The sequence below is a fragment of the Melozone crissalis genome, unplaced genomic scaffold, assembly GCF_028551555.1.
Source record: "Melozone crissalis strain CALT ecotype California unplaced genomic scaffold, PUWL_Pcris_2 ptg000045l_1, whole genome shotgun sequence".
NCBI classification, from domain to species: domain Eukaryota; kingdom Metazoa; phylum Chordata; class Aves; order Passeriformes; family Passerellidae; genus Melozone; species Melozone crissalis.
Genome location: NW_026535823.1, coordinates 4,222,704 through 4,248,202, shown reverse-complemented (window position 1 = coordinate 4,248,202; position 25,499 = coordinate 4,222,704). Strand labels below are relative to the sequence as shown.

General features: G+C 48.8%; 1 protein-coding gene across 1 annotated transcript; it reads right to left on the bottom strand.

Annotated features, from left to right (window-relative positions):
* Positions 1 to 1,218: 1,218 nt before the first annotated feature.
* RXRG (retinoid X receptor gamma) lies at positions 1,219 to 24,379 on the bottom strand. The gene is made up of 10 exons (XM_054285878.1): positions 24,219 to 24,379; positions 12,853 to 13,094; positions 9,097 to 9,241; positions 8,125 to 8,304; positions 5,375 to 5,535; positions 4,127 to 4,256; positions 3,400 to 3,532; positions 2,596 to 2,687; positions 2,228 to 2,333; positions 1,219 to 1,523 (listed from the first exon to the last, which is right to left on the bottom strand). Exons 1-10 carry the CDS (start codon positions 24,265 to 24,267, stop codon positions 1,376 to 1,378), a joined length of 1,386 nt encoding a protein of 461 aa, XP_054141853.1. The 5' UTR covers positions 24,268 to 24,379; the 3' UTR covers positions 1,219 to 1,375.
* Between the last annotated feature and the right edge of the window lie 1,120 nt (positions 24,380 to 25,499).

Genomic DNA, 25,499 nt, shown 5'->3' with positions numbered 1-25,499 from the left:
GGTTTTCCCTCTTTTCCTCCGCTCTTTTAAATTCTCCTTTTCCTCCTCTCAGCGAAAAACTGGAAAATGAATCATGTCCCCGTGTGGGAGCTTTAACAAAACGTTTCATTTTTATCCTCCTTCCTTTTCTGCTGTCAGCCCTCCTCTCCCTGCAACCTCCCCGAGCCGGCAGCGTCGCAATCTGTCACGCGGACAGCCCAAGCTGCATCTCACCCCACTGTCTGCTGAGAGGGTCAGGAGGGGCAGATCACTTAACACTACACCTGTTTTATGAATAATAATACAGACAGTTTCCCTGGGTTCCTGGGAGGACGTTTTCCCACCAGGATAAGCGCTGCATATTGAACAAATTACTGTCTTTAACTCATTTGACTCTGGTTAGCTAGGCTGCAATGGGGAGCTCCAGCAGGAGAAAGAGCAGGAAAGAGCAGGCAAGCCTTTGAGGGTGGTTTGTTAGAGGGTCTTGTTCTTTCCTTCCCTGCAAGTTTCACTCGTGGAAGTGGGAGATTATAAATTTTGGGGTTGGTGAGGTTGTTTTCAGAGGAGAAATATGGAGGGGGAAAAAAAAAGAATGGGACGCGTGAAGCTTCAGGAAAATCAGGAAAATGGGAAGTTATCCATGAGCACACAAGGTCTGCTTCACTTCAAAATGCTCCACCTGGACCAAAATGAAACACTTTGGTTCTTCTGTCAGTGGCTAGACTAGCTCAGAAAAGAAAAACACCAAACCAACCAACCAACCAACACCAGACAACCACCCTCTCACACATTAAAAACTTACTTTAAATATTACTTTAGAACTTCAAAGAATTCCAAGAGTTTCTTTTTAAGATGGTGGAATGAAATGTTTTGATTCACAGCAGCAAGTTTCTCTTGGTCTTTCCTTAGCAGAAACAAGAAGGAGCAATACCTGTCTTCTCTCAGCCAGAGGACCGTGTCCATCAGCGCAAGCAGAGATATTCCAAGTGACATTCCTGCCCTGATTTGGGCAGCCCAAAAGTGTCAGGAGGAACCCTCAGCCCCACCCCAAGCTGGACCTGTGACCACAGCAAAAGAAGACACTGCTCTTCCAGCTCCAATCAGTGCCTCACTTGTAATATTTTATTTGTTTTGTTGACTTTTATTGAGAATGAAAAAATAATTTAAAGCAATTATCTGTACAGGGGGGCAGGGGGGTGGTTAGCTGGGTCTGTGATCCCCCCAGACAGGCCAGGGAGGGCTCAAGGGGGTGATTTACAGCTGTCCAAAACCACGACAATCCCACCGAGGAGGAGTGGAGGGCCAAGGACATCTCTGGAGCTCCCACAGGCTCAGAGCACAGGGGCAGGAGGCTCTGCAGGGGCACAGGGGGGCCAGGCTCGGGCTAGACAGACCCTCAAGTGACCTGCAGGGGTGTCTCCAGCATCTCCATGAGGAAGGTGTCGATGGGGGTGTCTCCAATCAGCTTGAAGAAGAAGAGGTGCTCCAGGCACTTCAGCCCGATGGAGCGCAGTGCCGGCAGGCGCAGGAGCAGCTTGGCAAACCTGGGAAAGAGCAGAGTCAGAGGCACAAGGGAGCCACTGGCTGCCCTCTCCCACCCATCTCCCAGCCTGCACCAGCCCAGATTATCCCCAAAAAATGCTTTTGGGGCATTCTCAGACTTAGATTTCCTTAAGCTTTCAATATAAGCATTTGTCGCCTCGTATGGAGGGAATATGTACCTTTCCAAAATGGAATTTGGCATTTTTTTAAACTGAAAAGAAAGAAAACAAAAAAGAAGATACGTCCAGATTTGAACATCTTAACATGACCCATAACTCCATGGTATCATTTAAATCTATCTTCAAAAACTCCCCAGGCTCCCAGAGTGTGTGCAGCCCCTCAGCTGCCAGCCACTGCCTCTGGTTTGGAGGCACGGCTGGAAGGGGGTGCAGCTGGCAGCCTGATTCCTGTTCCCCCTGCCCAGAGCCCACTTGCAGTGTCTGTGGTGACAGCCAGAGCCCACTTGCAGTGTCTGTGGTTTCAGCCAGAGCAAACACCAGCAGAAGATTCCACAGGCACCGACCCAGCTGCCGGCGCTTCAAGAGCTCGGCCAGCAGAGGGTAGGATTGGATTAGAAAGCAACAAAATTCCAGCTCCACAGCACCCTCAAGGCTGGGGATTTGGGCACTGTGGTTCAGGCAGAGCCAGCACAGCCAGGATCCTCTCTGCAGGGTGGGAATCACGCTGCCCTGCCGGGGGCACTCACCGCCCTGGCTGCTCGGGGTACTTCTGCTTCGTGTAGGCTTCCAGCGTGGCATAGACCTTCTCCCGCAGAGATTCCACTTCTGAGGGGCTGGACAAACCCTTGGCATCTGGTCAGGGGAGGAAATACAGCTGGGGAAAGGGTCTCTGCAGAAGGGGTCTTTGCACTGTGTGCATTGGCAGGAGAGGAACGGGACAAATCTTGGTCTGCTGGGAGCTGTCCCTGCCCATTGCAGCAAGGGTGGAATGCTGTGGTCCTCGAGGAACCTCCCAACCCAAAGCATGAAATCTGTCTGCAGCCCTGATGCTCAGTGTCACAGCGACCTGCTTGGAGTGCTTGTCACCTGGGACTGTCCCCAGCCTCGGGCTTACCTGGGTTAAACAGGACAATGGCTCGCAGGCACCCCAGCTCCGACTTATCCATCTGCATGTCTTTCATTTTGGACACCAGCTCTGTCAAAACCCTGCATGTGGGGGACATGGGTGAGCAGACAGTCAGAGACCAGTTTCTCTACTGAAAACAGGCACTGGGAACACCCTCAATTCTTCTCTGCAGGAAGAGAGGCATCTTTGAGGCACAGCCATGCCCCACACTGCTGTTCTACAAGTGCATCAGCAACATCCTGAGCATCAAACCTGCTCCTGTTCTCACTTTGTTCAGCACACAGCACTCCCAATTTGCACTCTCTCAAGGAAAACCACATGGGTTTTCTCCACTTTTTACTGTGTGGTGCAAAACATGGGCACTGTCCTTACACGTGCCAGGTGTGAAGGAGTGGTGAGGCAGTGTCCTGCCAGGCAGGGAGCGGGCACGGCAGGGACAATATCCATGCACTTGTTACACAAGCAAGTTGGGGTTTGAGGCTTTGCCATCTAAAGCTCTTGGTGAGCAATATTAGGCCTAGATACAGCTACAGCAAACTCTCTAGACAGAAGCATTCCTCCCCTTGCACACCCAACCTAACATCTGCTTCTGCAGCTGCAATTCCCTTCCCACTGTGCTTTCACCCCATTCTTGTTTTTTTAAGTCAGTCAAACATCCCCTGCTCATTCCAAACCACTTCTGCCCCAAACCACACAGGCTTTGCTCCAGTTCCCTTTAAGGACATGTTTCCCACTCAGAGGGGAAGGCAGAGCCAGCCTGGCCAGCCCTGCTGGGGGATGGCAGCCACGTACCTGTCAAAGATGGAGCCCACGCCGGCGCTGTGGGCGCTGCTGCGGTGCACGTGCAGGCCCGTGGCCAGCAGGATCCCATCCTGCACCGACACAGAGCGATGGGAGAAGGAGGCAATGAGCAGCTCATTCCAGCCTGCAAGCACAGGAGGGCAGGACACGTCAGGCAGTCTGGCCAAAAAGCAGTTCCAGACAGAGCAGCAGAGCTGGTTTCTCCCTGCTGGCTTTGGACTGAACTCAGGGGAGAGCTGGCACCCCAGGTACCAGTGCATCCCTTGAAAGAGGTGGGAAATCCCTTGGAAATATCTGGGAAATGCTCTCAGGCACATGGTGTGATACTTGGGGTTGTTCTGGGCAGGGACAAGAGTTGGACTTTGATGATTCTTGCAGGTTCCTTCCAGCTCAGGATATTCTATGATTCAGTGACCCTGACTAGCAGCAAGCAAGGAGCAGAAACTGGGTCAAAGGGAAAACAATTAAAATTACAAAAAAGAAAAGGGGAAAAATATTCTGTGTTTTCTTCCTAAAAAAACACATTCCTAGCAACTCCAATCTCTTTACAAACAACAGATTCTACACCCCATCCACACCCTCTGCCAACGCCTCATCGTGTCTCAGAATGGGACATGGAGGAATGGATTGGCTCAGGATTGCACATTCACCACCCAGCCTGGCTGGCTCTCACACAGCCCAGAGAAGGGACAGGGACAGCACAGGTGGGGGACATTACCTGCCCGGAGGAGAATGACTTGGTCTTCCAGCGTCAGGTCGGAGAAGTGGGGGATGCGCTTGGCCCACTCGACCAGAGTGAAGAGCTGCTTGTCAGCAGCGTGGCAGATGTTGGTGACAGGGTCATTTGTCTAACAGAGAGGGGTACCAAAAGGAAAAGAGCAGAGGAAAAGAGGAGAATTCATCAGTGGAAAGTCTTTGATAATCACAGTTGAGTTAACGATACTCAATGCCACAAGTACAACATCCAAACTGCCAATAGTCTCAGGTGGGTGCTGTTGGGGAGAGCAGGTATTTGTTACCACTGTTCCCTCTGCAGCCAGCCAAGTCAGCTTGATGCCTTGGAGTGGCCACCCAGAACAGAGGCTAGACCAGATTAAGAGGCTAAAAACAGGTATTTATTGAAGATCTTCAATAGGCACACCTTGGGCAGCCAAAAGAGGGGCTACACCCAAGATGGACAACGCTAAGTTTTTCAGGCAATTATAAGTTTGGTCCATTTACATATCAGGGGTTAATCCTCCAATTACAGCTTCAGGTAATGAAGTCATATTCCCCCAGTTTGCTCCCCCCAATTCACTTTTATTTATACTTTTTGGGGCCTGAGGCTGTAGGGTGTCCTTGAGTTTCAGGCCCAGAGGGATTGTTTTGTCTGACCAAAATGTGAAGACAGTAGCTAACACTCTATATGGAGTTTAGAGTTATACACTAAAGCAGTACAAGATTTGAAAAATATAAAAGCTAAATGCCTTAGGGCATCAAGCTGGTTGCTAGACTTTTCTGTTTGCTTGTTACCCTTTGCAAAGCAAGTCCCTCATGGCTGGCTCCAGTCCTGCTCCCCACGGCATATCCAAAAGCCAGGGAGCAGCTCCTGAACAGGCATGAGCACCAGTTCCATCCAAACCAGCAAAACCACAGCAGTAAACCTGCTGTGTTCAGCTCCACCCCAGCCAGGGGCAGACAAGAAGTGTTCAGGGCTATGCACGTGTGAAAGCCAGCACAGGGTTCAGGCTCTCCAGCATCTATTTCAGTGAGGAGATTCCTCATTGAAACTAAAAGAGACTGGGGAAAAAATGCTTGGAAAACAACATATAGTTGTCATTTAGAGTATCTCTAAAGAGAAACTGTTGGTGATTTTTAGGTGCTGTGGAGCAAAACCCCCTTGTACAATGCTTGTTGTTCACGTGGCGCTGGTCTGTTCAAATCCCAGCTCCAATCTCTGGCTGCAGGTGCTGCCAGGGGCTCTTACCGAGCTCTCTGTGCCCATGTCACTGTAGGCCTCTGTTTTGGGCTCCACTGCCAGCTCAGCTTCCAGGATCCTCTCCACAGGCATGTCCTCACTGCCACTGCTCGTGGACTCGGCCTCGGTCTCACTGCGCTCCCTGCTCCTCTGCCTCTCCTCCTGCACAGCTGTGGGACACAAACACGGCTCTCTACAGCCACAGCAACGCTCATTTGCTCACAGGGGGTCCCCACAGGTGGGATGGAAACCCCCTCAAGCAGGAGACAACAGAAAATAATATCATTCACATGCTCCTAAAAAATTCCTCCACCCAGAGTTTCTCTCCTGGGAAGCTGAAAGGCAGCGAGAGAAGCCTCAGAGAAAAGGAAAACAATTCTTATCTCATTTGTTTCTCCTGTGTTGTGCTCATGTGGAATGTGTTTGGAGATTGTTTACCCACAGGTGATTCTTTCATTGGGTTCTGGTGTGAGTTGTTTTCGCTCTTTGGCCAATTGGGGCCAAGCTGTGTTGGGACTCTTTCCAGAGTCACAAGTTTTCATTATAATCTTTTTAGCATTCTGTAAGTATCCCTTCTGTATTCTTTAGTATGGTATAGTATTCTTTAATATAATATAGTATAATAAAGTAATAAATTAGCCTTCTGAGAACATAGAGTCAGATGCATCATTTTCTCCTCTCCTCAGTAGACCTGCATTTTACAATAAATGGGTATTTCAGATGTACACCCATTAAAATGGCTGCTCCCACACCAAGAACTCTGAGGTTGCTGCACACCAGTAGCCTCCAAATTTGACCAAAGATTGTGATTTCCAAAGTGTGAAGCTCCAGAACAGAGGGAAGAGGAGTTGATGCCTCCAGGTGGCAGCCTGGACTCGGCTGTCACTGAGCGCTGGAGGAGGCAGCACTCACAGCACTCCTGCACTCACAGACAGGTTTTTTGTGCTCTCAGCATGCTTCCAACAATCCCAGTATGCTTTCAACAATCCCACAGCAGCCAGAGCATCCAGCAGCAGGGCTAGACAGTCCCAAACCCCCAGCTGGATTCACACCTGCTGCTTGTCTCATTCCTGAGCAAAATCCTACCCAGCCTGGCCCAGCCCTGGCATCACCTCTCCCTCCACCACCTCTCTTCCTGATCCTCCCCACTAGAAAGTTCCCTCTACATCAGTACCCCAACACCTTCACTCCCTTCTCCCCTCTGTATATTTTCTAAAGAAGGCACAGAACATGAAATTCTCTCCAAATCTCAGTTTCTAATTCCCAGGACGTGTGTAAGACAGGTCAGTGCAGAACCTGTATATCTTGTGTGCAACAAAAGTCCTGGTACTTTTTTTTTTTTTAAGAAATCCCAAAGGGAAATACAACAATCCTGCTTAAGAAGTGACCAGCAGGCATTGTATTTGTCTAGTTCACTGCTGGGGTGAAGTGGCAGCACCCAAGGAGATGGATCAAGGTGGGCATCCAGCCTGGTCCTTGTGAGGGAGGGCAACACAGGACACAAGTATATGCCAGCCTGCTGGGGGGGAATATTTGTGCAGAAAAAGCCATGCAGGTGTTTCTGAAGTCACCAAAATCTTACTGGAATAAAGAACATGGCAAGGAAATACCAGTCCCATCATTCAGCCCCTGAACTCAAGCTGCACTCTGTCCCCAGTTTCTGCAGCTCCCAAAAAGCCCCTGTGATTGCTGCAGCCAAACTCTCACAGGATCCACCAGGTTCCTGGGGTTTAAATTTTCACTCTCTGCAAAAGGAAGTTGTGCTAACACCCTGGTCCTCTGAACCACTTTGCACCTGGCTGGAAGAGGGAGCTATGCCTGGGATTAAGTTTTTTATTCCAGCCTGGCATTGTGCAGTCCCCTGCTGCCCTGTGAGTTTGAGGCAGCACAGCTTTGGTGATGCTGCAGGACGAGAATCAGCTCATGCCCAGTGTTACAGCTGCTTCCCTGGGCAGCTCTGTTACTTTATCTTAGAAAAAAAGGAGCTTAAATGCTGTGTTGGTTGTCATTTCCTGACCTTGCATCTGTTAGGATAATTTGGGAGACAATCCAGCTCAGCGGGTGAGTGGAAATGGCAGAGGGGAAATGACAGAGAACTATAAAATGAGAGATAGAAATAAATCATTCACCCTTATCGTCCAGTACAAGAATTAGGTGGTGACAAATGAAGTCAGCAAATCAAAAACAAAAAAATGAAAGTTGCTCTTCACAAAGGAGGCAAGAAGTCTGCAGGACCCCTGACTGCTGGGTCCCAAGGTTTCCAAGGGGTCCAAGCCATTAAGAGTCACTAACTAGAGGCAAGGTTGGGTCAGGATCAGTTAAAAGCTTCGATACTCACCCATGTGTGTGATTAGGTGAGAAGAAAAATACACTGTAACAGCTTCCCCATCCGTCTCTTCCCTTATTAGCCCTTATTAGGAAAAAAGCCTTCACAGAAGGAAGAATTTTTTGCACCCTGTCCAACATGGGAACAGGCTGCTCAGGGAGGTGGCAGAGTCACCATCCCAGAGGTATCTAAAGGACAGGCATATGTGGCACTTAGGGACAGGGTTCACTGGTGGAATCTGCATTGCTGGGCCAATGATTCCACTTGATCTTAAAACTCTTTTCCAACCCAAACCACGATTCCCATTTCCTTTACGTAATGAGGTCCCAAACCCCCTGATGAATGCACCAGCCTTGGAGGGCCACCAAGAGGCTGATTTATCCTAATGAATGGAGGAAAATATCTCCAATCCCATTGCTCCCAGCAGCCCTACCTTCCCTCTTCATCCCCATGGCGAGGCACTTCTGGTAGCGGCAGTACTGGCAGCGGTTGCGCTGGCGCTTGTCGATCAGGCAGTCCTTGTTATCGCGGCAGGTGTAGATCAGATCCTTCCTGATGGTCCTCTTGAAGAAGCCTTTGCAGCCCTCACAGCTGTACACCCCATAGTGCTTCCCTGGGGAGGCAAGGGAATGGCTGGCCAGGCAGGTTTTTGCCTCTCCTTCCAGCGTGGAGGAGCTCAAAGCAAATCCAAAGGTGGAAAAACTGCAGGGTATCACCTTGAACTGGCTTCAAGTCTTAGCAGCAGCAGTCAAACCACAGGACCACTGTTTTTCCTGGGATAAGGAAGGGCTGCATGCCAGTGGAGTGATGTGGAGCATCTGAGGTGCACAACAGCCACAGGCAGCAAATGGGGTGCACAGATATGGAGAGGGCTTGCAGGGCTCACTGGGATATTGTAGAAAACCCAGGCACAGCCAGAGCCCAGCTGACACAAAGCACAGGGAGATGGGAACCAAGAGATGGGGAGGGCTTGCAGGGCTCACTGGGATATGACAAAACCCAGACACAGCCAGAGCCCAGCTGACACAAAGCACAGGGAGATGGGAACCAAGAGATGGGGAGAGCTTGCAGGGCTCACTGGGGTACGACAGAAAACCCAGGCACAGGCAGAACCCAGCTGACACAAAGCACAGGGATATGGGAACACAGAGATTTTGGTAGATTTACCTTTGGCAAACAGGGACAGAAGGTAAAATGAGGTTACACACACGAGAGAGAAGAGCACAGTGTTTAGGTTTGGTCACTTTTGGGCACAAATCTGCAACACAGCCAGCCAGACCCAGCCATGAGTTTGCCATGCCAGTGTGGCCCCAGCAGCCTCCACACTGCTCAGTGCTGCACAGTCTCAGAGCACCAAGAGAGTTCTCACTGCACAAAGCCTTCCCCAAGAGAGAAAGCCTCCTACCTGAGGACCTGTCCCCACAGATGGCACAGATGTGTTTGGCTAGGGATCCTGGACTCGTGGATGGATAATTCATGTTCCCCATCCCTGGGAGACCCGGCAAGGGCTTGACATCCTCCGAGCTGCTGACATTGTTCAGGACATTGAGCTGCAGAAGCCACAAGACAGGTTAGAGGGGAGAGACTCACATCTCAGTGAAACCATCCCCAAATGGAGCTGACCCTTCCCTTGCTGCTCCTGGCAGGCTTGTCCCCCAAGCTTACCCCCATGGGGCTGCCCTGGGCAGACAGACAGACATCCTCCACTGAATCCAGCAGGAGAGGCTTAAGCAGGCACTAAAGCAGACACTGCCTGATGTTGTAACCAAAGCCAGGACTAAGCAGAGCTGGAAAAGGGCAGGCACTACCCTCAGCTGCTCATTTACAGCCTCCAAGCCATGAGGCTGGTGGGATCCTGGCTGCTTCATTAGAGGATGCTGATTGTTGGCTGCTGGCAGCCACAAATACTAACAGCTTAGTAAAGCAGAGCTCTGCAGACAGGTGATTTGTTACAATCAAACCTGCACTGCTGCATGGCTAGGGAAGCTGTAATGGTGTTTAAGAACGGAAAAAAATAAATAAAAATTAGTGGGTTAGCTTCCCTGACTCACAATATCTGCATATGCACATGAACACATGGCCATTTGGTGCCTCTCTGGGGCTTAGGTTCCCAAACACCATCACAGGTGGCAGATTTGGTGTTACCCGATTATTTTAAAAAAAGAAACAAAAAAAAAAAAAGGGGGATCAGGCTGAGCATCGAAAAATCAGCAGCTGTGAGATGCAGGCAAAGGATGCAGAGCCCCCAGCTGAGATCCCCAGGAGCTGCTCCTGGCTGCTGAAGTTAAAGGTTACAAACCCACATTGATTAGAGACCAAAGCCTGACGTTGCCCAGGGCTTCCTTTTATTGCTGTTTGCTTTGGAGCCACGTCAGGCAGGGCAGGGAGGGTTAAGGGCCATTGAGCACGTCTTGTCAAAAGCTGTCTGGGCAGAACAATGTCTCTCCAAGCCCACCATCCACCACCAAATCACCTTCCCCACTGCTGTGGGCTGAGGGCTGGGGATGGTTGTTCCATCCCTGGGTTTGTTTGGAACAGTTGTGCCAATTTATCAGCTTTTAAAGAAAGCAGAAGCAGGGATAGAAAACAAGAATTTGGATGAAGACCCAGCTCGAGCCTTCATTGCAATCTCTGTAACATTTAAAACAGTGGATTCCATGCATGTTGCTGAAATTTCTCCATTTGCCCCAAGAAACTGCACATTTCCAAAAAAAAAAAGTGGTAATTTCCACAGTAAATTCTGGTAAAGAACAAGGGTTCATCCCATTGGAATTTTTGGATGTGTCATTAGAAAAATAAAAAAGGTGAAACCTGTTCTCATCTTCCCTCATTGCTATCCCTTCATTTTCAAAGCTTCAAAGGTTTAATAACATGGAAAATAAAAATTATCCAGCAAAAATCAGGAGCCAAGTGGTTTTGCTCCTGTAGGACATGTAAGTGTATTGGGAAAAATTGCCCAGAGGAACAGAGGTTTGATCTCCCCAGAAGAGACTCAAACCAGGCACTGGCAACTGCAAATCCTTATGCTTCAACATCCAGGCCAAGGAAAGGAGAAATAAACCCCTTCCTCCCCACAAGTGTCCATCATCTTGGCAAAATGCTGAGCCAGGAGAAACTTTTTATGGTTTAAAATGTTACTCAGAACTCAGGTACCACCTTTTCTTCCTCCCTGCCTGCACTTTGAAAGAATAAAAGGGAGAGAGGGTACAGGGGAGGGGGACACACAGGGCAGTTTTATCCATCAGTGTCCTTAGAGCTTGACTCTTGCAGGTGAAGTGCAATCATGGATGATATCTGGGACAACTGCTTGAACCCAAATCCATTAGCTGCCTCCCTGCTGAATCCCCAGGGCCCAGCTGTCTCCTTGCATTAGAGGCAACACAAATGGAAGCTTCTCCTCGGATCTGGGAACTTGGCACAGGGCCCAGGCTGGGGAAACCACTTCCCAGAGCATCCCCAGTCCCAAAGGAAAGGCTTCCAACCAGCCAGTGCTGCCACAATTTCCTGTCCAGCCCTCCTGTCCTTGATGTCAGGGGCACAAATACCGTCAGATCCACGGGGAACAGCTGGGTGCTGCAAGGGGATGAGGGATCCTCCAGCATTCCCACTGCTGACAGCTGGGGCCCACATAGGAGTTGAGGATGCTGGGGCAAGGTAAACCAAACCTCATCCTCTTTCAGAGCTTTTCAGGGGCCTCCCCATGCTATTTTTTCCCAGCCTTCCAGGCACTAAGAAGAGCTTCAGGCATTCCAAAGAGTAGCAGCATGGTATGGGAAGAGAGGGCTTGGGGACCATGTCCTTGCTTTTTCCTCAGCAGGAGCCACCAAGGCTTCTGAGCACTTCCCACCTTCAGGTCCCACTAACAAAACTGAAAATCTTTCTCCTAAGAGGCAGAATTTTCACTTAGATCAGGACACCCAGAACATTTCAGCTCTCTGTCGAGATGCCACACTGCCACCAGAAATGCAGGAGGCAGTGCCAGGCTTTTGGAGCAGCATGTCTCCATCCACAGAGCCACCCTGGGAGGCTCCAGCCCTAACACCTGTCTGGAAGGGAAACCTCAGCACCCACGTGAGCACAGGCAGCAAGGAATGGGAGTGCTCAATTTTGCTTCAGGCCAACTTGAGATGCAACACAGTAGGTGGCTGGCATTTAGCATTAACATTTGTCTCTCCCTAGAAAGTCTGTCTCCTTTCCAGATAACCAAATGAAGCAGATATGCTTCTGCAGGAGGAAGGGCAATGTTTCACACACTGCAGCCCTTGGCTATCCTGTTTCCATGTACAGTAATTATACACTGCAGCAGAGGGGAGCTGGACTGCACACACAGTGTGAAGAAAGCTGGAAATTAGCTCTATTTCTTCATCCTGTGTGGGAACCCAGGACATTCCTCTGGCTGCCCTGGGTGATTCTAGACCCTGGCAAGGGGCTCAGAGACCTTGGCACAGAGTCACAAACACCTGTGCCTTTGATTTTAGCCCATGGAAACAATTACCAACTTTCTGTGAGGATTTACAAGCCACAAGAGTTTGAGTAGAATGATAGTTAATTTGTCACAGGGTGAAAAAGTAGAATTTTGGGGATTTAGAATGGGGGTTCAAGAGGCAAGATGGAGGAATCTGGGTGTGTCCTGTCCTTCTTGTCCTCCATCTTCTGCTGTGATGGTGACACTTCTGGATTGGTTTAGAGTAGAGAGAGACTGTCTAACATAGGTGATAGGGATTGGAAAATTATAAAAAAAGGACACATAGTTCTCAGTATAAAAAGTTAACACCACCCCAAGGGTGGGCACTGTGCCACAACCCAACCTGCTGGACAGATCTCAGCAGGTCAGAGAAAGAATGGAACAGATAAGAGAAAATAAACAACCTTGAGAAGCAGAACCAAGGAATCTTGACTTCTTCAGTGGTGGGGCTGGGAAAAAAGGACTTTCTAATACCTTGGAGATCATCTCAACCACAGAAATCTGAGAATCCTGGAGGGTATTTTAAAACTGGTGTGCTCTGCGTGTCTGTGCAAGGCTGATTAATGCAGATTCACATGCTAGAAAATATTCTTTCCAGCTGAGCTCTGAGTGGCCAAACTCCCCACCAGCCAACCCTCTCCCTCAACTTTTGGGACTTCACCCATCCTGAACACAAAGAAATCATCACATCCCCACCTGTGGGCTGGCGTGTGCCACGAAATTGACGCCGGGGGCGGAGGACAGAGCGACGGGGTGCGAGCCCAGCGAGGAGGCGATGACCCTGTAGGGCGAGCCCAGGGCGCTCATGGGCGCCGGCAGCGCCCGCGCTGCGCTCCCGGGGGGCTCCAGGAAGCTGGGGGGCCCCTCCACCACCGGGCTCCCCGAGGACAGCCCCGAGGACAGGCTCACCGACGGGGAGCTGGCGTGCACCGGGGAATCTGCAGGGAGAAACGGAGAGACGGAGTGTGATGGAGAACCTTGGCGGTTGCCACCGTCGTATTTTCTGGGAAAATCCCTTCGCTGGGATTTCTTCTCCTGGGAAGCTGAGGAGCCTCGGAGAAAAAGGAAAGCAATAATTATCTGGTTTGCTTCTCCTGTGTTTTGCTGCTTTGGAATGTGCTTGGAGATTGTTTATCCAACAACATTGGTTTCACGTGAATTGTTTGGACTTAATGACCAATCACAGTCCAGCTGTGTCGGGACTCTGAAAGAGGTCACAAGTTTTTCTTTATTATCTTCTAGCCTTCTGTAAGTATTCTTTCTCTATCCTTTAGTATAGCATTCTTTACTATACTAGAGATCATAAAATAATAAATTATCCTTAACATGGAGTCAGATTAATCATTTCCTTCCTGCCACGGGGGACCCCGAAAATACCACAGGTTGTGTCAGCTTAAAATGCCAGCCCAGCCTCAAAACCAAGCAGCAAACCATGCTGTAAAGAGAGAAGAACAAAATGTTGGTTATAATACAGGAAAATGAGTTATATACTGTTGGAACGCTGGTTACTGAGAATTTGAGACTTTCTGTGCTGACCCCCCAAGAGAACACTGCATTTAGCCTGAGACCATAGAGAAGACTTTCAAAATTAAATGATAAAACTAAGATTTATGAGTGTGTAGTTTGAATAGAAGTGTGTAATATCACACAGTAGAAAACTTAGAGTTTAAAGTTTTAGAATATAGAATATATATATAAAACTTATATATGTATTTTATATAGAATATATAAAACAAGACAGAAGTTTTAGAGCAAAAACTAGTCCTTCTTCATGAATTTGAGCAGCATTGTATAATATAAATATATAATATATAATATAAATATATAATATATAATATACAATATAAATATATAAATATATAATATATAATATACAATGTTATTCTTTTTATATATAGTATATATATTAAATAAAAAGTCCTCATTGTGAGTCACGGGTAATTACGTTGTTGAGCTAAAAGTAAAAATAATTTAAGTGTCTTTTCCTAATTAGACAGTTTATTCTTAAAAGGCCTTGTAGAGAAAGAAATACAACTCCATTTTTAGCTTGTTAGAGTGAAGTGCTGTAAAACTCACAGTTTGTGAGATTGTAATATAAATAAGAACTAAAAAACATCTAAACGTCCAAACAAGAAATACCATTTCACACATTTAATCCCAACCTTGGCAGAAGAAAGAAATGAAAGAATCCACAATATACAGCAACAAACGTTATTTGGAGATAATGCTTAATAACAAAATATTCCTTTTCCACTTTGGTGCCTCAGCAGACTTGGAGGAAGGCACCGCTGCCTGCCTGCCTCAGGCTGATTCTCAGTTTGCTCTGAACTCTTCCTTGAGGTCCCATTCCTTTTGTCCAAGCCAGCTCTAGGGACAGCACATTTCTGAAACCCTGACATCCTCACCAGCCAGCCTGGAAACTCTGAATGCTCCACAAGTCTTATGATGAAGCACCTCTGCTCCCTGAGGTGGCTCTGGCCTTGTGCTCCCACGGCTCAGTTTTCCCCCTCCCCACTCACTGTGTCTCCACTGTGCCTTTTCCCACGTTCACTCGCAAAGCTGGGTGCCAGCACCTTCCACAGCAGATGGAGCAACCCAGGAATGCCTCTTGACACGCTTGCAATGCAAGTTTCAGGACAAGGCAGCCCCAAAACTATCTGTCCTTTATTTTTCCTCATTTGTACAAATCAGAGCAGAGACTTTGGCCACGCAGATGTGCCAGGGCACTCTCACAGCTACAAGGACAGGGGTTTTCCTCCCTCCACACTAAAAAGAGCTGCAGTGCACATCACCAAGCTGAGCCACACGAGATCAGTCTGCCCCTGAACCCTGCTGAGGAAGAGGTGGTATAAAAAACAATATAACCCTGATCACTGCCACGTCAGGGCACACTCTTGAGGCTGAACAGCTCAGCCAAGGCCTAAATGTCTTCTGTAGGACCAGTCTCAAATATTCAGCCATCAAATGCCCACTAGCCCCAATGGGGCATGCATCTAGGTGCATTTTAAGGATTTCCATGACCTTTTCTCCCTCCCTTAGAATTTACCAGCCCTAGTTAGCATTAGCTGTCATTAACATTTCTGTGAACCATTATTTCTCCGTTGGTTTTTCAGCACAGGAGATGATTCCCTGGAGTAGCAAGGCAAAGATGTTGTGTGGGAAGGTCACACAGCTGCTTTTTCACGGCTGGCACAGAGGATACATTCTCCCGTTGCATTTGCAAGTAAGGCAGCGCTTGGGTGTTTTGTTTGTTTGTGGTTTTTTTCCCTCCTTTTAACATTACTGCAAAGTTATTTATGTGACAGCGTTTGTTATTCTACCTGAAGTAACAATCAAATCTGATTCAAAGGGAAGATGCACAATAAAGACGGGAAAAGGTCAGCTTGCTGAATAACATTAAAGACATTTGTCAGAGTCAAGGAGGACTCCATCCGCCGTTATCAACCCGCTTCAGACTTAATTCTGCTGAGGGAGGGGGAGAAAAGGTCTTTGTCAATTCTTGCTTTGGCTTTTTGGATCAATTCTCCCGGTGGGAAAGCGATGTGCAGCAGGAGGAAGCCGGCTCAATGACAACAGCAGAGGGCTCAGAGGCAGCGAGGCGCTCGGGAGGCAGGAGCAGGGCTCTGCCTGCTGCCACAGAGTCACCCCACATCCCCCTGCCACCACCAGGGAGACACACAGCCTGCTTTCTGCTAGCAGACAGCAACATCCCTGCCTTGGAATGGATCCCAAGTGCTCCAGTCCTTCATCCCAGGGACAGAGCGCCTTTAGCACCGGGCGGAAGCTGTGCTGTTTGTCTGGAGCCTCCCTTACCTCAGCTCACACAGGCACCTCAGATGTTTCTTGGGGCTTAAAAGGACCATCCTGGCCATTATCAGCTTCAGAGAAAAGCAAATGCATTTTTCATCACCTGTGGTACCACAACACGCAGTCCTCCCCAGCATCTGCAGCACAGACCTAGAAAGAATTTGCTTTTACGCCTCTTTAAATAACTAGGTAAACAACATTGCCTCTGAGGATTCCTCAGCTTGGAAAATAAGTCATTGCAGGGGATACTGGGCAGAGATCTATCACACCAGGAGAGCTGAGCAGCAGAATGATTCTTCATCCTTTTCCATTAACACAGAAAAGGGCATATTTTGAAAGTATCATGCAGAAGATTTAAACCAATAAGGAAAGACACCCAGGAGAGTTAACTGTTTGTTTTTATGCCAGACCTTTCAGGAGTGCTGTCACTGCTGAGATTCTCCATTAGAGAGGCTCAAAGTTGCACAAGGATCCAGAGCAAGAGCTTCCCACCAGGAGGCTTCTGGTCAGTGCAAGCTCCATGGTGACAAGAGGCAAATTTTTCAGAGCTGTGCCCAGGGGGATCCCCTAGACCCCAGGACGGGATCAAAGCTCAAAGCCAGGAAACCTGGAGGGTTTTACCTCTGTTATCCCAAAAATGAGATACCAAAGAGGAAGTGTGAATGCACAAAGGAGTGTTTGCTGGTGGAGATGGATGGATAAATGAAAATACCCACTGGAGAGCACAGAGGTGTAAAGCCAGGCTTTGCCAGGGCCTGATGACACAAACCAGAGTTGACATGCTTGTTCCTACAGTGCCTGGCTACACTGTCCTGCCAAGGCCCTGACAAACCACTTGGTCAAATCCAGCAGTGTTACATTTCCATTTACAAAACAACAAATTTATCAATCTGTTACAAATTGGAATAAAGCCCCCATCTAGAAAAGCACAACAATGATGACAAAAAGCCCACAAACAACAAAAAACTTTGACTTCCAGTCCCTTTCTGGGATAAGTCTGCTAAGTAATCCACCACAGGAGCAGAAATGCATTCTCCTGCAGCTGGGGAAAATCCTCCTCTCAGCTTCTCATTTTCAGGCTAGAGTGCTCAGAGAAGGATATAAGAAATGAGGGTTAGCAGACTATCAGCTTGTGAGAGGAGCAATTTTCATGGCTGAAAGGTGTGCAGGAAGAGCCAAGCCAAAGCATCCTTGACCCTGGGGTTAATTATTCGCTCAGCTGAATACACTCAAACTTGTTTCAGTTCAAAGAAGCCAGGGAGGTTTGGACCGTGCAAAGAGCCAAGTTTTGAAAGAAAATAATTAAATTAAATGACTTGCAAGAAAATACTGATGTTCTGTGTCCCACATCTCCCAGCAGAACCCAGAAAGGTCTTGGGTTCACCGGGATGGAATGGCTTTACTGCAGGTATTTTCTCTCATCATCTGAGAGATGGACAAATGGCAGTGGAACAGGGCTAGGTGTTGGGGAAGATGAAACAGGAAAGCCTCATAAATATGATTGCCTGGCAAAAGATTTTGAGAATATGGAAAGTATAAGTGAGATTGAAATGAAAGCAAGCTTTGAGATCCCTCAGTTACTGAACAACTGGAAAACAATGGCGTGGCCAGCTGAAGGTAATCCCCTTTTGATGAAACAACACCCTCTGCTTGCAGACAGACCCAAGGGTCAGAGCAGACCCTGCCAGCTTGGCAAAAGGGGTCCAAAGAGGAGTTTTTAGGGTTTAAAATGTAACACAGGATGGTAATGTAGTGATTCTTATAGGCTGTATGTAAATGCTGTAGGATTTGTATATTGTACTAGATTGGTTAGTGAGAATTGGAATTTTCAGCACAGAAGATTTATGGTATTGTAATGGGAACTTCACTCTTACTCTTTTGCTCTGTCTCATCCTCTTTACCATGCTGTTGCCTTCTCCCTCTTTACCTCTCTCTTTACTTCTCTGGGGCCTGCTCTGAGCTGTGGCTGGCAGCTCCCAGCAGGGTCCTGCACCCAGGCCCTTTGCAATAAACCACAAGTTCCAAGCCCTGGCTGCAGAGATCTCTGCTCTCCATCCACCCCGACCATCCTACCCCTGTCACTCCTACAGCTGGGGAGGAGCTGCTGTGCAGCAGGGAAGCAGCTGTGGGATGGAGCAGGGTGGGCTGGGGAGACAGGAGCCAGTGCTGCAGCCAGCCCCAGCCAGCCACCCCCGCTGCACAGGGCACAGGTGACATTTACCCAGGCCTGCAGTGTCCATCAGGTAATGCAAGGTGACAGCAGGGACGGGGACGCCCCGAGCACAGGGCACCAACCACGCTGGCCATGTCCCCACACAGCTGGGGAAGGCCAGCTGGGACCTGCACTGAGCACCAGGGCTCGCTGCTGCTTTTCAACACCCACCCTGCACTCACCATTGGCTTATTTCTGATCCACAAGTGGGGCTGTTTGTCCTTCTGCCATGCCTGGACAGGTACGTCACCGTCATATTTTCTGAAAAATCCCTTGGCCCAGGATTTTCTCCTGGGAAGCTGAGGAGCCTCAGAGAAAAAGGAAAACAAATTCTTACCTCATTTGCTTCTCCTGTGTTGTGCTCAGATGTGGAATGTGTTTGGAGGTTGTTTCATTGGTTTCATGTGAATTGTTTTCACTCGTTGGTGAATTACGGTCAAGCTGTGTCGAGCCATGAGTTTTCATTATTATTTATTTAGCCTCCTGTAAGCATCCTTTCTGTATTCTTTAGTATGGTTTAGTATATATTCTTTTGTATAATATAGTATCATAAAATAATAAATTAGCCTTCTAAGAACATGGAATCAGATTCATCATTCCTTCCTGCCACAGGGCACCCTGCTAATACAATACAGAAGTTTCCTGTCCAAGTTCAGGGCAGCTCGATTTTGTACTTATTTCTCTCTGGAGGAGCAGGGGAAGGGAGGACAGGTGGATTGTGTGGATTTTCCAGTATCTCTGCTGCAAACATGCACTGCCCAGAGAAGCCAGTGCCTCCATCAGCTCTCCACAAGCTGCCTTAAACAGAAGCACACACTCCAGACTTCTCTTTGAAGGGGGCAAAGCTTAAGAAAGAAGAATTTGGTTCTGGGTGCTTCAAAGTGGCTCTGCAAATTACAGCATTGTTTGTGGCAGGGAGCAGCTGAAGTACACACACAGAAATACAGTGTCCATACTGTTGCTTTAGATTAAGGATAATATCCAATGCCAGCTTAAGCATCCCTGCTGACATTAGGAAAAATAATGAAGAAAGACCCCAAGAAACACTCAGTTCTCTGCATTTTGAAATTACTGCCCTTGAGGGCATAAGCAACAGCATTACCCTCACCCACCAGCTACTGAAGCTGAGCAAGCACACAAAGCTTTCATACTCCACTCCAACTGTGCTTCATCTTCACTTCAGCAAAATCCTAGTCCAGGGATAGGAAGCTTGCATGAATGGCCTCATAAATCAGGAGTAGAACACCATCTACACCACAGCAGATGTGGAGGTGTCCAACACATGCACCTGCAGAGCACAAAAGCTCCAGGTCCACCACACCAACCCTAAACAGCCAGGTCTGGGCTGGCACAGTGAAACTGAACCAAGGTGAGCTTGAAAAAGGCACTTTGGATGCACCTCTGTGCTCCAAGCACTTCACAGGGGAAGCTGAGGAAGGCATGGAAACAAAGACTTCTCTTCTGGCAGGAGCACAAAAGTGACCCCAAATATCTGAGTGAACGCAGTAGGAAGAGAAGGAACCAGGCTGCAAGCAATAAAACTGCCTTGATTTTCACACAAATAATGGCAGCAAACATCAGCTTCAGCGGTTACACCTGAGCAGAGAGAAGAATCAAAATGCAGAGCCCAAAAACATCCAAGCACTGCACACACTGTTTAACCACCACAGGTTGCAGGCTTGTTTTGGACAATGTCCCTTCAACTCTAAGCAAAGCCTTGAGAGAAATATCCATGTTCAGCACTGAGGTCTCACCTCATCTAAGGCCTAAAACAGTCCTTGAAGATCCCTGGCAAGCCTAGAGATGATGATACTCTCAACATTCACAGTTTCCTTTTTAATATCAGAGAGAATCAAAAGCTGGAACTCATCAAACAATGAAAAACACTTATGCTCCCAAGGCTTCAGAGAAAAGGTTGACATACATTTAAAGGTGTGAGCTGCCCTGCCTGACACATGACTTTGCAGATATTTCATCCTCTGCAGAGCAGAAAGCACCGAGAAGTGGGCAGAGAAGGGCTGATTTCAGGAGAGGAGCACGAGTGTGCGTGGGAGGTACAGCCTGGCAAACAGCTGGTCCTTGGGGACGACCTTGAAAGGGAAATACCTGAGAGAAACACTCCTGAAAGTGGCTGCAGTGATGGTAGCAGGATACCCACCATAACTGGAATCCAGCAAGGTTCTGCTGCTGTGACTGCAGAAGTTGTTTTTGTTTAACACACAGAGGATGAACCAAAAAACTCTTCCCTTTCTGGGGATATTTTTAACCATCCAAGCAGATTCCCACAGACAGTACAAATATCCCACAGAAAGGTTAGTGGGTTTGCCTTGCTTCTAAGGTCCAGTGACCTCTGTGTTTCCATCTTTCCTGCTCAACTCCATGCCAATAAATAATGCAGCCTTCCCTGAGCACTAAAAACGAGGAGGAAAACTCTCAGGAGCTGTAGTGGCACTATGGGAGCAGGGGTTTCTCCAACAGGGACCTACATTGGGCAGCAGAAAATTTCCCTCAGCCCTCCAGGTGGTGGGAAAAGCTGCTTCCTCTCTTCTCTGGTAATGCTCCTGTGCCTCCCTTGCAACAGGGGCCATCCAAAACCTGGCCACAAAAAACTGTGTGTCCTGTCCAAACGTCCTTGGACTTACTAAGCTATTGACCCACTGTCCAATTTCAGTCCAATCAGGCCAAGACCTCAAAATAGCATCCGCTGCTGAGCCTGCACCAGGGAAAGACTCCTTTAGCAACTACACATCGAGTAATTAAAACAGAGCTGCAAGCCAAATTTACTCACCCTAACAAGGTGTCACATCTCCCTGGTGGCCACAGTAACACACAAGAGTTGGATAAAGCTCCTTGTCTCCAAAAAAAAAAAGGAAAAAGTCGTTGAATTTGAGGCCTGAAGGGTTTTTACAATTATTGTTTGATCAGATTTCCCACTTGGCCAGCAGCCACCAGGAAGAAACACGTACAAATTCCTACAGTTTTGTTTGAATTTGTGGAGAAGCTACAAGTCCCCAGGAGAATGGATCCCACTGACTGCAGGAACTGTGGTTGCCCCAGGCAACTGAAGGCAGGCGTCTCCTGCTTTAAAAGAAAAATTTTCACAAAATTTAAAATCTCATTTTCTTAAAATTTCATTTTCTTAGATACCAGAGTTGCCCAGTCACTAAGGGCTCTTTTCCATCCTCACATCCACAATTACAGGAATGGACACAGCAAGCCATGACATCCAGGGGAAAAATCATCCTGCAGGTCACAAAACCTGGGACCATCACATGTGAAAAAGGTGCCAGGCAGGCAGGCAGCAGAGCCAGCCCAGCACAATGTGGGTTTTCCTCTCCCTATCCCCTAAACGACCTGGCCTAACCCTGCTTTGCTTGGGAGAGCTGACAAGATTGCAGCCGGAGGTGGTGTGGCCACAGGCCAAGTTACATGAGTACCAATAAAAGAGACTTTGTGGAGGAGCCAAGTTAGTTCTTGTCCCCAACCAACGGTGCCAGAGAGTGCCCAGAGAGAGAGGACAGCCAGCACAGCATCTTTCCTTGCCCTGGGAGCTGGGCTTGGGGTGAGGTGCATCCTTCTGGAAAATAAAACCACATTTTTAAGCTCTTTTTTTGCTCCTGCAGCCCAGCACATCTCCTGCTTTAGATATCTAAGGGTGGCTCATCTGAACATTTTCCCTGCTATTCCACAAACTCATCTGTGACACCTTGGAGTCTGATTGTCCTTTTCTCATCACAAATCATATGCTTATGACCTGCTTGTGGATGTATTTCTCAGACAAATTTGGTGGTGCTATTCGGATGTTTAAGATCAAAGTGAGTGTTGCACACCCCATCAAAAACATGCACCTTATTTCTATCCTGAATGCAGATAAAATTAAGGTAAAGCAGATGCAACAGCTACCTGAAAGCAAAGAAAAAGACAGCAAGCTGATACCTTTTTTTTGCCATTATGCTGAAATTGAAGCCCAGAATTTCAGAGCTAAAGGAAATCTGAATGCAAGAAGAGCAGCAGAACCTGCATCACCTTAACTTTGCCCTCCAGCAACACCGTGCAATGAATGCTACAAGCTGACAGCTTAGTGTGGACCCTGATGTTCCAGGAAGAGTTTCATGGCTTTTCCAAGGATGGGGGAGCAGTAAACACCAGGAACACATGGTGGGCCTGATGGAGATGCAGGCTGCCTGGTGGTGAGGACCCAAGGCAGTGGAAGATCCCTTCCACCATGGTCACCACCATCTCTCCTCCTCCTCCTCCAAAGCCTGGCTGCTCTTTCACACAGCCCTAAAGCTGTCTGCCCAAAACAGGCCCTGCTTCCTCAGCCAGCCAGAATGCCCCTCAAAGGAGAGGGAGCTGCCACAGGGACATGGAAGCTCCTCTGGCTTTGGGGGGAGAATGGCCAGGAGTGGTAAACTCCACCCAGGGAGCACAAGACAGGACAGAGGAACTGTTTTAATGCATCCCAAACAGAACTTGGCCAATGCTTTTGCATCTCTGCCAGGCATTCACATACAGAAAATACCTCTGTTTCTCATACCAAGTTAGAAGCAGGTTAAAACACTAGTTCAGTACTTTAAATGGAAGTTAAACTCCCAATATACTGAACTGTTAGAGAGGAGTCCCTTCGCCTTTATTGGTGGAACAGAAATCCCTCTGCTCCTATTACCAATTTCCTCTCCTAGAAATCTCCCAAAGGCTCTGCTGAGTGTTGTGACCCTTGTCCCTACAGGGATCTCTGCCTGGTTCCTATGAAGATCAGCTTGACTGTCACTTTTCCTTTGGTTCGTTGCAAGTTTGTAACAGAAATAAATTCAACACAAATAACACTTTCATTGTTTTGTTCTTATTTGTAATAGAAATAAATCAAACACAAATAACACTTTCATTGTTTCCTTCTTATTGCAGCAGTAGGAGAGAGTTCAGCTTGTCTTTGCTGGGTCCTTAAAACCACCAGTGAGCAACAGATTCTCCCAACGAGAATCTGCAGAAACAGCCTAAAAAGGTATTTTGAAAAGTCAAGCTCTTGTGAAACTCGAGGATAACTTGATGCAATACTTTCCTGGAGTTGGCGAATTACCAGAGGTGAGCATCTGGTGAAAAAGGGAGGGGGAAAAAACCCCACACATAGTGGGAACATCCCATGTGCATGTCTGCAGGAACTGCTTCTCCAGCAGAGAAATACCAGGCTGATTTACACAGCATGGGGGCCTCCAGAGAGAATCCTGGAGGTATTTCCCCACCTTAAAGGGCTGGGAACAACTTAAGGAAAGACTTTGCACACACATGCACTTTGTTCTATCAGTACTTCCAGCAGTCCATAGGTGGGTGCTCCCAGCCCCTCGCAGCCAAGCACTCCAACCCACAGCTCCTCAGCCCATTCCCCCTGTGTCAGGGCAAGGGGAATAACCTCAGATAAAACATAAAGAGTATTCCCAAAGAGCATTTCCCGAGAGGAGCCGCGGTTCCTGCGGCCAGGGCTCGCTCTCGGTGGGCACAGGGGTGTCACAGCCTCCCTTGGCTCATCTGACACAGCTCCACACGATGATGGTGGGATTTGTGTCACAGGGGCAGGAGACAGCCCCGCAAAGCAAGGAATTAGCCCTCGTAAGATTTTCTAGGGAGGCGTTTCAGGTTTAAAAAGTAATTTTTTCCTCCCCTAAACAAATTAATAAAAATGAAATGGGAAAGATGCTTACTCGGTTTGACGCTGTTCTTACAATGAAGAGATTCAAGCCAGCACACACAGACACAAACACGCATCTCCCAAGCGATCCGCTGAACTTCAAAGCGCAGCCTGCAGAATTTCAGGCAGCCTGGCGTGGCCGTGCAGAAGTTCACAGCACATAAAACCACAGGACAGCTTCGCTCACAAGCACACGGGCACTGCAGGTTACAGCCACATCCCAGCTAGCTTAAATTCCTAGCTGGGAATTTAACTTTTTAAATTCCCTTTACGTTTTTAAATTCCCTTTACACCCCCCCTCGCCGCCACCGTGGGACCAGTTCCTCCCCCTAACCCCGTAAACGCAAGTAAAACACTTACTGCCAAAGCCCGCAGGAAACTTAATGAAGTGAGGATAATTCCCATACATGTTTAATCTTCAGTTCATCGCTCGCCTTTCCCGACACAAGTGCCTCCTCTAAACTTCAAAGCCGTCCGGAGCGCAGCCGGGGCCGGGGCATGGCTCTGAGGGGGCTCTCGGAGGGTGCCGGGGCAGCTTCTCCCCGCCGCGGGCCCATGCTCGCCTCACGCCGGCCGCGGCCGGGCCCGGGCCGCGCCAGCCCCGCGCTCCCCCGCGCTGCCCCGCTCCTCCTCAGCGCCCGCTGCCCTGCTCGGCTGCCTCGGCTCCCCGCGAATTCCCGGCGCTCCGGGCACGCAGCATAATCGCCCGGCGGAGACGCCAATCAATGCACGGCGGCTCCGCTATGGATCGGGAATCGGGAGCAGGGGGAGAGGTTAAGTTGTTCAGGGGAGGAGCGTCGTGGGGAAGGAGGGGGTGATGTGCTGCTCCACCAGTGTTGGTTCCAGCAGCTCCGGCCATGTGGAGCTGCGCATCCACTCTGCATCCCACAGCAGATCCTGCCTCAGCTGTGCTGCCGAAATCACGGCACGGCCCTGGGGCTGCGGGAACCCCTGGGAAATGCAAGGCTGAGGGCCAGCAGGACCTTGCTGGGGCTAGCGGAGCTGGCGGCCAGCTCCCATCCCCAGCCCTACCCAAAAAGGAGCACAAAAGACACGCAAACCGCACCAAAAGCCTCATTAACCGGCTGCTAAAGCTGTGTGGGGTGAGAGGAGGTGGGGCAGAGCCCGGGGGGGCTCAATCCATGAGTGTCGATCCCAGCAACCACAAGGATTCCTAACCTGTTGGCAAAGTTTGCTGTTTCAGGACAACGCTGGCTTTGCCTGCACTGCTGGCCTTTAACAGCCGCGCTGGGGATCCTTGTCAGGAGCAGGGAGCAAAAGCCTGGCACCAGGCAGGGATACCTCAATACTGACTGCATACACTCGGGAAAGTTCACAGCCGAGCTTCAGACAGCCCCAGACCCACATCCACAACTTCATCTAATGCTCAGCCCTCCCAGCAATGAAGTTGTGTGGGAAATGTGCAGGAATAAGCAGGAACGAGCAGCCAGCTGGTACCAGGCAGGGATACCTCAATACTGACTGCATACACTCAGGAAAGTTCACAGCCGAGCTTCAGACAGCCTCAGACCCACATCCACGACTTCATCTAATGCCCAGCCCTCCCAGCAATGAAGTTGTGCAGGAAATGTGCAGGAATAAGCAGGAACAAGCAGCCAGCTGCCAGCCAGGGCAGAGCCA